General features: G+C 33.1%; 1 protein-coding gene across 7 annotated transcripts in view; it reads right to left on the reverse strand.

Annotated features, from left to right (window-relative positions):
- Mapk10 (mitogen-activated protein kinase 10) overlaps nt 1–16,272 on the reverse strand; it is a 313,016-nt gene that overhangs the window by 34,897 nt on the left and 261,847 nt on the right. For all 7 annotated transcript variants that reach the window (XM_040292190.2, XM_040292193.2, XM_040292192.2 and 4 more), the window contains 2 exons: nt 14,448–14,630; nt 10,772–10,896 (listed from right to left, as the gene is read on the reverse strand). In XM_040292190.2, the coding sequence (XP_040148124.1) occupies nt 10,772–10,896; nt 14,448–14,630 (308 nt within the window). The remainder of the gene's footprint in view (nt 1–10,771; nt 10,897–14,447; nt 14,631–16,272) is intronic.

Consider the following 16,272-nt stretch of genomic DNA (forward strand, 5'->3'; position numbering starts at 1 on the left):
GATATGTTCAACAGATTCTGAATATCCCAGTGAATAGAAATGAAGATGAATCTTTCTTTTCAGTATAAAAATTTGCTAAAATTAGAGACAAGGCACTTCGTTCTGCATGAAGTACATATTCCTATTATAAGTCATGTAGGGAGAGGAGCCTCTAAGAGGCTAAATCTATCTACAACAAACATTTTGACAAGCTCCCACCAACAAAATACGTGGCATCAAAACAATCCAAATGTGATTCAGAAGATATCTTCACTTTCACAAGTGAGACACTGGGCATGCAAAATGTAATGAAGTTATATTTTCTCTGGAAGGCAATTAGTAAATTGCTTAAATTTTGCTGCTGAAAGAATACATCAGCAATGAACAGATGGAAATTTAAAACTCTGCAAATGGCAAATATTAGAAATTATAGACATTCATTTAACTTTCACCAAGTAAATGAGAACCAGAAAATATGAATTGCTCTTTCTATAATTAAGCACATAATTAGAGTGCATCAAATTCATATCCATCGTAGCTCATGTTTCTTCCCACACATATATATATATATATATATATATATATATATATATATATATACATTCTGAGCCTGACAAACCTACTTAGAGTTCATATCCACACTAAAAGGGCCTTCCATGACAGATAGATGGCACTGAGCTATTTCTTAAATTAAGCCTGCCAAGGTGTCGTGCTAGCTTTTTCACAGTATGATGCATGCTGCAATAATAAGAAATCACAAGACTCAAAGAGGTAGTCCTTGTGTTAGAACAGATGGAGAGAACAGCTGAGAGAGGGATTCAGCCAGTTTATTAACTCCATGTGAGTAGAAGAAATCATATTTTAAAGAACTCATAGGAACATTAGTCTGAAAAACAGAATCTAAATGATGGCAAGTGGACAGAAGAGAATAAGGATATTCTACATTACAACATCCCTTGGTGACTTCTTTGTCTCTCTACCTCTTAAAACCAAAAGGTCATCCATGACCTACATGCAAATTATAGACCAAACCAGTGATGAGCACTTGGGAAATATTTAGTCTTACTGTCAAATTTAAAATGCAGAAAAATTTCATAGCATAGAATAAAAATAAAATCACCAATATGCTAAATATTTTAAACGATTAGGCTTTTCCTCAAACTGAAATGAGGTAGTTTATCCTACTAGTGAAAATACTGAAGAAAATATATATATTTAATAATTTCTTGATATTCATAAAATTCCAGAAACAATATTAGAAATCTTTTGAAAGAAATTTTCTTTATAAAAGCTCCAAGTGAGAGATTTTGGGGAAAAAAAAAGGATTGATGTGCTTTATCAAACAGTGATATGTCTAGATGCAAATATAAAAGAAAAAACTTTATATACATTTTCCAAATTGAAATCCAAGGTAATAAACATGATTCAAATTTCTTGAGAAAAATAAAAGAGACTTTTTCTTTCTTAATAAGAGTGGGTACACATACATAGTTTCAAGAAGCAAGTAATTAAATCCAAGGTCATAATCAGAAAGGCAGGCACTAGATGGTCTTATTTTCTTTTAATGAAAAGAAACAAAAGCTTTCTCTATCCACAAAATTTTAAGAGAAACAAGTTCTTTTTATTTTAGTAAAATAAGATATTTCTTCTTTCGTCATAGTTTTCAATTTTCTCCAAAAATTCCTTAAAGAAATCAAATTTTGGGCTGAGGCTATAGCTCAGTGGCAGAACACTTGCCTAGCATGTGTGAGGCACTGGGTTTAATCCTCAACACCACATAAAATCATAAATAAAGGCATGATGTCCATCTACAACTATAAAAAATTAAAAAAGAAATCAAATTTTACATTTCTGATTTTTTAAATTATTTTACTGAGTTGCTATTAAATTTATATAATAAACTTTATATGCAAACTGACTTCATCTTCAGGCACAATAACGGCAAATACAAATAATATCTATTGATGACTTTAAGCATGAATCTGTATTCTGTGGCAGAAATCAAGAAACAAAAACAGTACTCTCAGAATTTTAGATGGATGAATTATTCATAAACTGTCTTGAAGAAATGCCCTAACCTTCTGATATTACTCACCAAAGGAAAATGCCAATTACAAAGACTTTAATCCCTTTCTCCCAAAGGGAGAGACAGTCTGTGCAAAGAACTGTTTTCATTTATAACTAATATAAATCATCTTTTCTAGGTACTTCATGTTTAATACACAGTTCTAAACTAAGGTTCAATGATTTAATAAAACGATAACACAATATTCAAAGCAAGCATATGTATGTGTCAATCAGTGGTTTACCTCCAAAAAGGGAACAACTACAATAAATTTTTTTAATATAGATGCATTAAATTCATAATTACTGTAGCTCATATTTTTCCTTATCATTTATAAATGATAAGAAATCACTTCACTGTTATAATCAATATTCACTGAGCATAAAAGAATCTATTAAACATATTTATAATCATGTATACACATGGAGTCTAAAAGAGTATAAAAAGTACATTTATAATTATATATATTTATAAGCCTATTCTTTACCATGTTGTTTTGGGAATTTATTATGGATTCAAGAGAATTCAGTAGTTAATGAAGTTATAGTGAAAGTAGAAATACAACAAAAAATATTCATAATGTAGATGCAATAGTGTCAGTAAGTGATATTCATAAGCAAATAATGTTAGCTTTTATTGTAAAAATACATTCTAGAGAATTAAAAATAAAAGGTAATAATAAGTGACAATAATTCCCTACTACTACCTTCAACTACTTGAATTTTGTTTGAAGGATCCAGATAGCCAATGCATTTATAGATGAGTCTTTAAGCTATAAATTTAGTCTTTCCAAATAGTTAACATAAAACTTTATAATTTTTTTTCTGTTATTTGGTAATAATCCATGCATTTCAGTTACCAAAACCTGGTCAGATCACTGTTTATATTCAGAACCAAATAGTTGTCCAAGAATTATAGGTAGAGATAAATGTGCATAATATGTAAATTATTATTCAAAACAGTTGATGCATATCTGGTTGAAGATTAGTGGATTCTCATTGCAATTTAGTTATAGCTAATTAATACTGGGAGGTACATGTGATTACAGATCTCTCTTCCATTCAGGAAATCATATACTAAACATGTTAAATAATCAAATCAAATAAAAAGTTTCTTCAGGAGACAGTAAGTTATCAAAAGTTTCCATCCTATAAAAATTTCCATTAGCCATTAACTGAATATAAACCTACCAAGTTCAATAAAAACAGAAAACTTTTTGTTTATTATTTTTAAATTTACTGCAAATCACCATCATCTATGTCAGTGTGGAACGTAAAGAGTGGACTCGGTTAACATTTACAGAATCAGGGAATAAATTACTATGCTGTTAACAAATAAAGGCTGTCTGAACAGCTTGGTAGGTACTGGATTAAAAAAAAAGGAGATACGAAATGAAGGAAAGACAAAGTAGGAAGTAGTAAGAAAGAAGTGTATGAGAAGGAAGAATGACAGAAGTTTCTCTAGTGTACTTTGCCTACTTGTCAGAAGAGTAGAATTAAAGGAAGACTCAACTACAGGAAAAAAGATAGCTGGGTCCTTTCACTGCCCCATGTTGTCCAACAATCCTGTAGGCTCCCCTTGAGCCCACTACAAGCTGGAAGAGAGACATAAACATATAAAAGGGGGAAGCACACATATTCAGTGAAAACCCCAGTGAGAAATGCTCTTCTGCCCTCAGGACTATCAAGTTACTATTTCTTGGCAAGAAATCATAAAATATTGGAACCAATTAAATAGTTACCGAGGAGGTGCCGGAGGAGGTCCCCCAAACCTTCTAACCTCCAAAGTCTTCTCTCCAGTGTAGGTGCTCAGTTCTTCGGTTACTTCCCTCTTATTTGGGAATTTCAGTGTGATTAGGCAATGATGACTAAGTAAGTGACATCGCTGGGTGCATATACCCACACATGTCCTCATCCATGATCAACTCTCTATCTCAGGGGTCTGACCGCTCAGAGATGCATTTCCCCTGGGCTCATCTGTCAGCCTCAGGGCTAATCTCAGCCAACAGAAGGCAGACACTATCAGGAGATCAGGAGACACTCCACTCCACTTGTCCCCTCCCTCTGTTCAGAAGCAAGTGAATCTCCTCTGTGTCTTTGACTCAAGTTCTCACAGGGCAGGCCTATCACTGCTCACCCTTGGATCCAGTAAACTATCTCTTCATTCTAGTGCTAGTGATTGCTACTTATATTAGCCAATCTCGGAAAATATCTGCTCTAGCTTTTGCAATTCGATCTAAGAGCATTCTAAGCTTTGTCTCTGTTTAAATGCTCTTTAGGGATGCACCTGCTTAGATCTCTGATCTGAAATGCGTGTCTCTCCTGACTGCCCCGCTGGTCTTAACTGTCTGTCTTACCTTATTTGTCCACATGTCTGTATCAGCTCCTACTTAGGATGACAGACCAGATTCTGGAGCCTGCCGACCACAGGCTTCTGATTTATTTTCTGTTCTTTCTGATCCTGTGCCTAGCTCTACTCTATTTTCTCATCAGGGTATCTGGTTCTGTGTCCATGTAGCTGCTCACAATTGTGGAGTTGATATTCTAAGTTGATAATTGCTGAGCTGCAGCACAAAACTACTCCACAATGACTCAAAACTCTTAAGATTTACCTCGAAGAGATTTTCAGAGATAGGCAACATTAAAATTTACATTTGTCTGTTTCAAGAAGATTGAAAATAACACACATTTCCTGCATAGTTGGCATCTGCCTTCTCTTTGGTAATATCTAGTAATATACAATAAAATGACACATAAGAAGATGATAAAATACTGTCAGATAGTATATCTGCTCAAAGGGCATGAAATCTGTGATGTAATAAAATAGCTTAACACAGTCAGGTTAACTTTTTCCTATAAATTCTTTCATTGTAGGCAAAATTATAATCCCTAAAGTAATTAAATAGTAAACAGTAATATCAATAAAACTTTTATGCCTCTATTAATTACCTTATGTTATGAACAAACAGTAAAATATGTAACACTGCTGACTATTCTGGGCTTACATTTTCTCAGTGCTTATTTTAATTGAACTTTGGCATTATTACACATGTGCTACCTTGCTTCCCAGGTTAGGCTCTCACTGGGAATCTGAAGGTCAGGTTGTTTAACTAAGGATATTCAGTATAGGGAGATTAAATTTTCACTCAGCCTGGCCCCAATTCTCAAACTAATATTTAATTAAGTAAGAAATATTGGGCAAGCTCAGCTCTGACCCTGTTCCCTAAGCACTCTCCACCCAAACTGGTTAGATTAGTCACACTTTGCCTTTGGTCTATTCAAGTCAGCTCAAACAGGACTGCTACCCTTCTTCGGATTCTCAAGGACCTGTAGTTCATGCACTCTTGAACAGAATTCTCAGATACCAGATGCCTGATTGACTCAACCCTGCCCCTCTGTTCAGATCCCCAGAGCACCATTTCAGCCCTTAGTGATTATACCTGGGCCTCTCTGAGTTAGACCCTTCCACTTAGTGGTCTGACAGGCTGATCACTCCTGACAATGAAGTCTGACCCCCAACATTTGTCTTCCTTAGGGGATGGTTTTAGTGTCAGAGGTTGATTCTTTCTTTTTCTCAAGAATAGAGAAATTAAGAAATGTCCTCTCATCCCACACAGTTTAAATTGGCTTCCTTATGATGATGAATTTGAGTTGTGACGTCTTTGGTTTGGTGATGGAATATACTTCTCCCTCTTCAGCTCCTATGCCCTACTCTCCATCTCCCACTTGGTTATGTACAAATCTATAGAAACCTTTAATAAAGATTCTTACACTCAGGAGTTTTTTCATGGTGCTCTGAAGTTTAAAAAAATGGGTACATTTTTCCAGATATGATGGTACATGCTTATAATACCAGCAGTTTAGTAGGCTGAGGCAAGAGGACTGCAAGTTTGAGGCCAGCCTCATCGAGGCCCTAAGCAACTTAGCAAGACCCTCTCTTAAAATTAAAAATAAAAGAAAAATGGCTGGGGATGTGGCTCAGTGGCTAAGTCCCCCTGGGTTCAATACCTCATATCAAAACCAAAAAGTTACATTTTATGTCCCTCTTAAATACTCTTCTTTACTTGCCCTGAGAGGTAATTAACTCTACCTTAGTTTAGAGTTCACCAAAGAGATCAAAAGTTCCCAGTAACCCTATCCTTTGGGAGCTAGCTAGGGAAATGCCACCATTCTACCCTACTAGAGTCTCTAAGCTCAAGAATCTGTTAAGAAAAAAAAGGCAACAAAATGAGCCTTATTCCAGTATTTTTCTTCAATGGTGTACACAGAAGATAGCAAACTGAGTCCCCAAAAGAATCCTGAATATCCCCTACTTTCCTAAAATAAAGTTATAATGAAGATTTGTGGGCTCTATACTTTTTTTCTTTTGGTTTAAACTAATCGCACTGGATTGCCTTACATTTGGCAAAGTAGATGTGTATCCATCATCAAAAACCAAGCACTAACCCGTTAAAAACATGTGAAAACTACATGACCTTCAATAGGTGACAGGCACGAGCAGTGGGAACAGGAGGTTAAGGGGATAATTCTATAAACTGGGCCCCCTGTGCTGACCCCACATGCTCTCTTTAAAAAACAATTTATCTGTAACCCTACCTGGCTTAAGTCAACAGGATATGTCACATTCCTGAGTGAACAACGTGCTTTCTACAGGAGAAATGCAGGCTTGTTTTGCCAGTAAGAAAAAGACAGGTTACCTTGAAGCAGGGATAGGGTCAGGGCGACTACTTTGTGATCCTCCCACAGACCAGATCCCAGAACTCAAGAAGATAAGGATAATTTACCCTCATCATTAAATCTGTGAGAACAAGTTCCAGCTACAACTTGTTAGCATGGGTCACAGTGATTCAGCCTTGCTTCAGACATTCACCATGTGTAGTAGGGACTTGAAAGTCTGATACAGCTCTGCTGTGGGTCAGAAGTCAAGAGGTGGACCTGGGTGGGACTCTGGAAATTTCTGAAGGACTCCCAATAAAACTGGAATGGGGAGGGGAGGTGCTACCCTCTGAGAGGACCCACTCTCTTCCTTGAGAGTTTCTCCTTTTCCTATTCCTTCTAATCAACTCTGCTATTCTTTTACTAATCTCCTTTCTTGCCTGGAATCCTCTCAAACAAGAACACAAGCGGCTGGGACCTCTGTGGCTGTCTGGCTTTGTCTCTGTGGGAAGATCTCCTCTGCAACAGTTTTTAATATTAATCAAAAAATTGTTGGAGAATATTTCTATATTCCTCAGCCAGCTGGACTTTTTCATCAGATACAACTACCTTTTCCTAATACCAAAGGTCGTAAAGCTTTTCACCTAAGTCATAATAGCAACAGTAATAATAGTGACAATACTAATGATGATTTATATGCTCTTTACTGGCTGCCATTGCTGTACTAAGCATATTACGAGCACATATTTTTTTTAAATTCTTAGAAGACTATATATTGTAAGTATAACACAGGACAACTTGCTCAGTTAGGAAGACGGAGTTGCAGAAAGTTTAAGAAATTGATCGAAGCCAGCTAGCATGGGCAGAGTAAAAATTTAAGTCTAACCCATCTTTTCACATCCATAAAGGTGCAAACAACTCAATAGACTGCAACTGAATGCAATATCTTTACCCTCTTGATGAACATTGAGCCAGTTAGAATACCAACCCATTATTTCACAAAAAAGGATTGACATTTAGTGTGGCCTTTGTGCTCTATTTTGGACATGAACTTTTGTTACTCTGAACATTCTTTGACTAAGAACTTGCTAATAATTTGGGCAGTTATAACTTCAAAGTCTTTATACACTACTGTATTGCACACATAGGCCATTATTCAGCTTGATATCCAAATTTTTAAATTTTCAGCTTATGCAAACATATATTTATTCTAATATAGTTCTAAAAATATTAATAGGCTCATCTCTCTTGATTTTGGAATTGTGGTTCTTTGGGAAATATGTGTAAGATAATGTACAATATGATTAATAGATTAGTACATAAAACATTTCTCGACTTTTTTTCAACACCTCCTGCAGATATCAAATTTTCCTACATCTTCTCCCTTATATCTTGTTCACTTGTGTCTATTTTCCTTCAGCAAAACTAATTTTTCTTCCCTCTGTGAATTTCCTGCCCTCCCAAGCATCGCGTGAGTTACTTGACAGCTACTTGAACATGGATCTCCTTGATGACCTCTAATCATGGGACTTCTAATTAACTGATGTTTCCATTTATTTGTTTTATAAAGACACATTAGAGTTTATTATGCAAAACATTCTTTTCAACCCTGGCAGACATATAACTCCACTGTAGCTTTGACAAAAGTCTATAAAGAAAGGTCTTTTTTATTTTAAATACATATTCATGTGCAATTACGAAGACACTAATTCTACTAGTACTACAAAAAGCATAACTGACTTCTAGTACTTTCTGCTTCTAGCACTTTCCAGATGTCACTTCCTATTTGTAGTTTCTGTAATATATTTTGCAGCGTAATAAACTATTCTTGCCCTAGGATCAGAATTCACTGCAACATTTGTAGATACATGACAATTTTACTCTTGTATAATCAATGATCCTAGTCTAGATGCCAAATATATGCTTGTTTTTATGTGTACAGATTCCTTTTCATAGATCTTCATTTTGTAGAAGATTCTTCTCCTAAACTTCATAGGAGAATTTTATTGTCACTTATTGTCATCCCTGCCTCAGTATAACAATATTGAAAAAGTTGAAAAATAGACTCTTGTATCTTTGGTATCCTTTTATCTTTTTATCCTTCAAAGAATTTTTTCATAAAAAGTTAAAATAATTTAAAACTCATTGGCATTATTCTAATATGTTGTTACAGAGTCTAAGCAACTGTCTCTTTTATAGGCAACATAATTACAAGTGAATTACAAATGCAGACTTTATGACTCCAATTAAACTCCAGGCCACAATCCATTAAAAACAGATTACATTCATTAAATTAGATCTAAGCAAAAAATAAATATGCCATATAATTCAAACTATCAAAATAAATGAGGAGCAACAATTTCAACTAATTTGTTTATCTACAATTTTTATCAATACAACCAAAATTATCTTTTTGAATGTTATCAGAGCAAAAGTTTTACATTTCATTTTCACACATGCATACACATATTTACATATGTATGTAATATATACATATTTACATATACATGTATAGATGAGCATTTATATACATATATGTATATTTTGCAAAATATATATGTGTATTATATACATATATAATTCTCTACATACTGCCTCACTTCATTTTATTCAAAGAACATTGGAAAATATTTCCTAAGCATAAGAGATTGCAAGAGGTTCTATACTTTAGTTATAAGAATGTATATTCATTTTAAGAAAATCATGAACTCACAACTATTAAGTTAAAGGAATTTTATTTTGTAAGAATCAAATCAAGTGACTAAAAATCCTAAGCAAAATAAAATGTCAACATCATTGTAAAACTGCTTAAGTAAGCAGGTCTTAAGAAAAGGTAGCACAGTTTTTGTCAGCCTTAGCAGACATATAACTCCACTATCATTTCCATGTGGGAGGCTCACCACTGTAGTGTTCTCTCTGAACCTTTTGAATATTTAATGATCACATTACCTATGTAAAGGAGCTTGCAGCTTGTTTCTGTAAAGATCAATTCTACCTGGTCCTCACTATCATCTCTCAGCCTCTGCTTCTCCAGGGAAGAATGAAGAAATGAGGATTATGTAAATTTAAATTTAGCACCTGTCACATGTGCAAGAACATGATGAGGCAGAGGAAAAGAAACTGAAATACAGTAAAAATATCTTCAAGCATACTCTGGGGTATGGAGAAGGGTAAAAAGTAAATAGTATTTCAAATAAAAGATTAGAGCAGATTGAAACACATGCATTAGAAAGTATTATGTTAGAAAAAATGAGATAGTTTAGTACAGATATTCTAAGAATTTGAAGAGATTCCGACATTTGTGAGAAAAGGTAACATTGCTGATAGTAACATTTAAAGGAGGTGCAAAAAGCAAATTCTCATCAGAAGGCCTATATAACACATGTGGACAACAGCAATATACATTGCTCTACTAATCTGTGGCCCAGTATAGAGAAAATGAGATAAGTAAAGATGTAAGAAAGAAAATAGAGTCATTATTTTTCAATTGTTGACAAATAGTTTGAAGATAAAAGTTATGGTTCTAAGAAGATTATCAGGAAAGAAAAGATATATCACACTATGATATTCACTTTGGAATCAACCTTAAAAATAATGTCTGCATTGAAATACCCACTTTTTCTTGTCTAGCTCATGTAGTTTCACAAAGTCACCATTAGCTTGATAAAAGGTTTCTAACTGAAATATTAAATATCACATGATACTAATAGACATATTATTATGGAACAGAAGCAAAGTAGCTTTTCCAGTATTGGGTTTTCAACCATGAATCTTGCATTGGAAGAGGCTGAAAACACATTGGATGAGATATACATTTTAACGATTTAATGAACACAAATGCTAAATGTGCCAAGTACATCTAAAGTTTGGACTAAATCACCCCCTTTCATAGGAAGTCCTAAAAAACAAATTCATTTAAAAGAGAGTCAAGGAAAATATCTTTTAGAGGGGCAGATAATGGTCTTTTGACCTAGAAATTTTTTGTGTGCCCTTCTGGGGTTCAATCCTACTAAGAGTTTACTACAGCTATGGTTTGTTTATGGAAAGAAAATAAAATATGCCTCTCCCTTACCGCCTCCACTTCGGCAGGATCGTACCAGACGTTGATGTAAGGGTGCTGTAAGGCGTCATCCACTGATATCCTCTTGGCTGGGTCAATCACTAGCATCTTTGACAACAAATCCCTGGCTTGGCTGGCTGAAACAATCAATGAGAAACACAACCAGCAAGATTTTTATTTGTTGGATGGAGTGGAAACTAAGGCAAAAAAAAATCAACAAATATCTTGTTCCTAAATAAACATCAGGTACATTTCTGGATGTGCTGGAAAAAGAAATGAATTTTGCATTTCTTTCTATAGGTCTCGAGGCCTAAGGCATCATCTGGGGCTCATTGAAGTTATAATATAAATACATAATCATTCATTTAACATTCAAATAACTAAGCAACATTTACCAGAAAGTTAACATAAGCAAAATAATTTTCTTAGGTAATCTGGATGACCATAGGTTGAAGGGATAGCAAGCATAAAAATGCAAATCCATGATGTTTGATAAGTATAGTGATGGCTCTTTGAAGATAAGCAATGTGTATTTTCATGTTCCCGTTCATATTTTGGAATTATCAAAATTTGAACTGAATTCAAATTGATAAGAGATCATATAGCCCCAATTTTTTGTATGCATGAAAATAACCTGAAGAGTAGTAGTGATAGATATGATATAATTCAACTGGTGAATTTTCATTTTAACATTTTGTGATCATCAGGCACTTTAAATCAGTAGAATCATGATTTTATGAAATCAGGTAGTTAGTGGCTGAAGTCCATTCAATGCTACACATGACAGCAATGTAAAACTACATTATGTTTATGTTACCAAGATTAATTTTATGATTATGGGTAGTATTAGTTGTAAAGTTATATAGTGATAACCAGTAAGCATATTTGTTTAAGAACACTAGTAAAGCCTCATTAAGTTTTAATCTCTAAAAAATACATAAAATTTTACAAAAATTACTGTTTGAATGGAAATAAATATCTTAAACCAAAATTGTTATTCAATTGATAGAAAGGTTTAATAGTAAAAATATTCAGCTGGTTCCAAATATATAGTAAAACAAACTTCAAATTAAAAGGAAGAGCCTCAATTGATTTAAAAATAAATAATGAAAATATAGACATATATCAATTTTTATTTCATCAATTTTTCAGAGTAAAGCAAGTAGGTAAATTGTGCAAAACTGAAAATAACATAATATGAAAATCAGAAAATACCAATTGTCCCTATAAGCTCAAGTCAACCACTGTATTTATGGGCATATCTTTTCTGTGCTGTTCATTTTGTCAGTTATTTGTTGGTCAAATATTTTTAATATAATTTTAACAAAACTACAGTTAAAATGTAGCAAGCCATTTTCACTTATTCTGTATTTCCATGTGTCTTCATATTTCAATAAATAAACCTTCTGATGTCTTGTTCTAACATGAAAAATCATTAGTTACCTAATTCTTTAGAATATTTTATGTCTATTAACCATTTTCCTGGTAAATTCAATCACAGAAAATCATTAGTATTATTTACAAATAGAAGTTTGACGCTTATAAGAATAATAAAAATATAAAAAGACTTGTATGTTAATTCAAACTTTAATCTTTCTCATTACCAGTGGCCTCCTAATGGCTACTTATTTCATTGTTTGAAAGACTTCTTTGATTTATAAATGATTTTACACCTATTTTCCCTTTTATTATTCTATCAAACCCACCATATTTCTCTTTTTAGGGTAGGGGCTGGAATAGGGGCATGAACTATACTAATACCAAATCATCTTAGGAAGAAATAATAGTAAATATCTTATGTCTGAAACAAAATGAGGAAAATATTTCAATGCTTTATCTTTCATTTGCAAAAAAAAAAATCTGTTATGCTCTTTTTCAAATATAATGAAATATATTGTTTCTTTTGGCTATTTGTAAGTTATGATTCTTAACAATGTGGCAATTTTATATTAAAATTAAATTAAATAATCATAACAATAATAAAATAGTTTATCCTTTACAAAGAATATAATTATAGAGGTTCCACTTAAAAAGAAAACTCAAGGGGCAGGGGTTGAGGCTCAGTGGCAGAGCGCTTGCCCCTCATGTGAGGCACTGTGTTCAACGCTCAGACCACATAAAAATAAACAAACAAAATAAAGATATTGTGTTCATATAAAACTAAAAAAGATTTTTAAAGCAAACTCAAGAAAGTTGGAATTACATTACAGAGCATGATATACTTTAATAATTTTTCTACAAGTGCTGTCATTATCATTCAGTAGTTTAATGAGAGCTTTGCTGTTTTCACTTCACTTGTTATACTACAAGTGTCTTCATCAGAAGGGATGATTTTACCTAACATCTCAATTAGCATCCCGAAGGAATAAATGCTAAAATATCTCTTCTTCGAGTATTAGCTCTTTTCCAATCTGCATAAGGATAATGTTGATCTTAAAAATTATGGAATTGGTAATAATTTAGTCCATACCATACCTAAAGTCCATAGGAAAGCTAAAGGAAGAAATCCACTGTGAAGCTTAAGTATCAAGAACAAAGGAACAATATGGAATATTTAAAATCCACTAGGTAAAAGTTTGGAAGCAATAAAAATGTTTTATAAAATAGTAGCACTGCATTATAGTGTCTCTGTCTCATGTAAGTCTACCATAGGTATTCAAATTTGGTTAGTTATGTCTATAGATAAGGATTCTCCACTGAACACTTAAGGTTCTATTTCAAAGCGTGTGTCTTAACTTTTTCTTTTTTGATCACATATAAGTATTTTTAAATATATTTTTAAATTATTTTTAACAGCATTTAGTATTTGTTATAAGCTCTGAAGGCACTATATTAAGTGCAACATTAAGCAAATTCCTCCCAACAAATCCCTGCCTCCATGTGTACAAAGAGATAACTTGCCCAGAGTCACACAGATTTCAAGGCACAGTGGCAGAATTTGAACCTTGAGTGGGGTTGGGGTTATCAGATTTCCTTCAAAATGAATTCTCAGGAGTGTCCTAAAGTATAACAGAAAATAGGATATTATTTATCTTACAGTTAATACATTGCCAAATTTGTGCCTAGTTTCCAAATGAATCAAAGGCCTTTTTACCTCAATATTTGGGGGGAAGATACTGAGATTTGTTACTCCAGTTATTAACTGCAGACATCATGGTAGAAAAGAATCACTTGTTAATAAGTGTTTATATTGAATAAAAATGAATAGGTGAAATTTCATTTACCACTGTCAATTGAAAAAGCACTATAAATAGAAATAAAATGCTAAAATACAAATAAAAGAAACCCACAATACAAACAAAACAAACTCAAACATCTGATTTTACAACTCCAAGATTTTACAACTGAAAACAGACACTGAAAATATTTTCAGACCAATAGAAAGGATTGAAAGCATGATCGATGTATATTACATTGGTTTCTGAAACTTACTTCAAAAAACAATTTAAATTTCTGAGTATACTCTATGAAATAGTTAACCTAAACCTTGTTAACACACTTTATTCTTACCCTTCCTTCTGAATATCCAATTATAAAGTCCTCAGCCACTCCCCTTGGTAAAAATGGTCTTTTAAAAAATACCCTTCCTTAACTTGAAGTAGTTGAAATTAAAGATAGATCTCTAAACCACAAGCTATTTAGCTTCTGTCCTGCACAGAGGTTCTTAAGTTGTCTCTGGAGGGCCTACCTTTAAGTTTATTGTGCTCAGAGTCCGCTGGGAAGAGGGAATCTGGAAAGAGCTTGGGGAAGGTGAGTCCTGCATACTTGGGTCGATTCTCCACATAGTTTCTTACTGTGGGTTGCAATTTCTTCATGAATTCCGGGCAAGGTGTTCCTAGTTGCTCAATTACCTTATTCCACTGGTCAATATCTGAGAATTTAATGGTTAAGGGAAAAAAAGAAGTGCAGACCACTAGCTCTTGCCTCTTGATCATCAAGAAGCTAACATTTCAGAATCCTGAACCATCATCAATAAAAACTGGAGTTTTAATAACCAACGTAAGATAAACATATAAACTTAGAATTGTCAAGCAATGAGTCCTTTCAGAATTTTGAATCTTCTTTTGGAACTTACACACTTTTGGAAGACAGTATTTTTTTAAACAAAAATAGGATTATGAATTTGTCTTTGGTTTGCAAATTTAAAAAGTTATCCAAATAACACAAGAAGAATGAATCATATCAAGAAAGCATCTGTATAGTCATGTGGTTTACAATTAAAAAGTATACTTCATAGTGATATTTTTAACCTGAATCTACCTCAATCATTTATATTTTTAAAATAACAAGTACATAAATATTTTGAATAATATTTATTTACATTTTTCTTAAATTACCTTTAAGAATTTTCTTCTTTAAAAAATAAGCATGTTAAATACTATGCTGTTATTAAATAAACCTATGTGAACAACAAAATTCAACAAAAATTAATGATTTCTACTTATCCATATTACACATGGGATCAATGTAGTTTTGTCTGTTTTTAATTTTTTAATTAACACACAAAAATACACAAATTTATGGTGTACTACGAGGTGTTTTTTATATACATATACATTATATAACATTCAAATGATGGCAAGCATCTCTATCTTCTCATTTATCATTTATTTGTGGCAAATCATTAAAAATTCTTTCTTCTAACTTTTCTGAAATATATATTATATTATCTTTATCTATAGTCATCCTAGAGGTAATAGGACACCAGAATTTATTTTTCTTATCTAACTAAAATGTAGTATCTATTGAATCCAGCTCCCAGCTTCTCTTCTCTCCCCTCTCCAGCCTCTGGTGATTGAGAATCTCTTTTACCTCTATCATTAGTATTTCATACATCAGAACTTTGAGTATAATAAACGCCACCCATGAAAACTGAAGAACCAGCTAGAAGGAGCTGATTCCATATTTTCTTTCCATAGGACAATAAATGATAGAGGAATAGAAATATGTCTTAAATCCAATACCTCCTCTCCTCTCTCCTTTATTGTTTATTCTTCCACATCTCTTTTCTTTAGTTTTACTCATCTCTACCAAAGTGATATAAAACCATTCAGAGACCCTCACCATAAAAATTGAGGGATGAGAAGCCTTTATTTATAGTTATTTGAAATGGTTGGACAAAAAAATTGGCAGTTCTGATAAAAGACAAAACTAACTATCTTAATATGAAAAACTCTAAAATACAAACAGTAGATAGAAAGTTGAACAATGATCATATTATTTTGCAAATTTTCTACCTCCCTTATAACCTGACTAAAAAGACCTAAATTGCTGTATATACTCTCAGTTTCTATAATGGAGTGTGTATATAACTATGGACTATCAACAATGAAATGCAGGTAGGAAAAACTGAAGTCTATTTCCTCACAAGATTTCAGCAATGATTTAAAAAGAACATGGTTCAGTGAAAGTTCATTAAAGTGCTTACGTGCATGAGACTATAGTAGTAAGTCAGAATCATCAGAAATAAAGAAATTAAAACATTATGTAAGGTTAGAGTTACAAGTTACTTT

The sequence above is a fragment of the Ictidomys tridecemlineatus genome, chromosome 9 (genome assembly GCF_052094955.1).
Source record: "Ictidomys tridecemlineatus isolate mIctTri1 chromosome 9, mIctTri1.hap1, whole genome shotgun sequence".
NCBI classification, from domain to species: Eukaryota; Metazoa; Chordata; class Mammalia; order Rodentia; family Sciuridae; genus Ictidomys; species Ictidomys tridecemlineatus.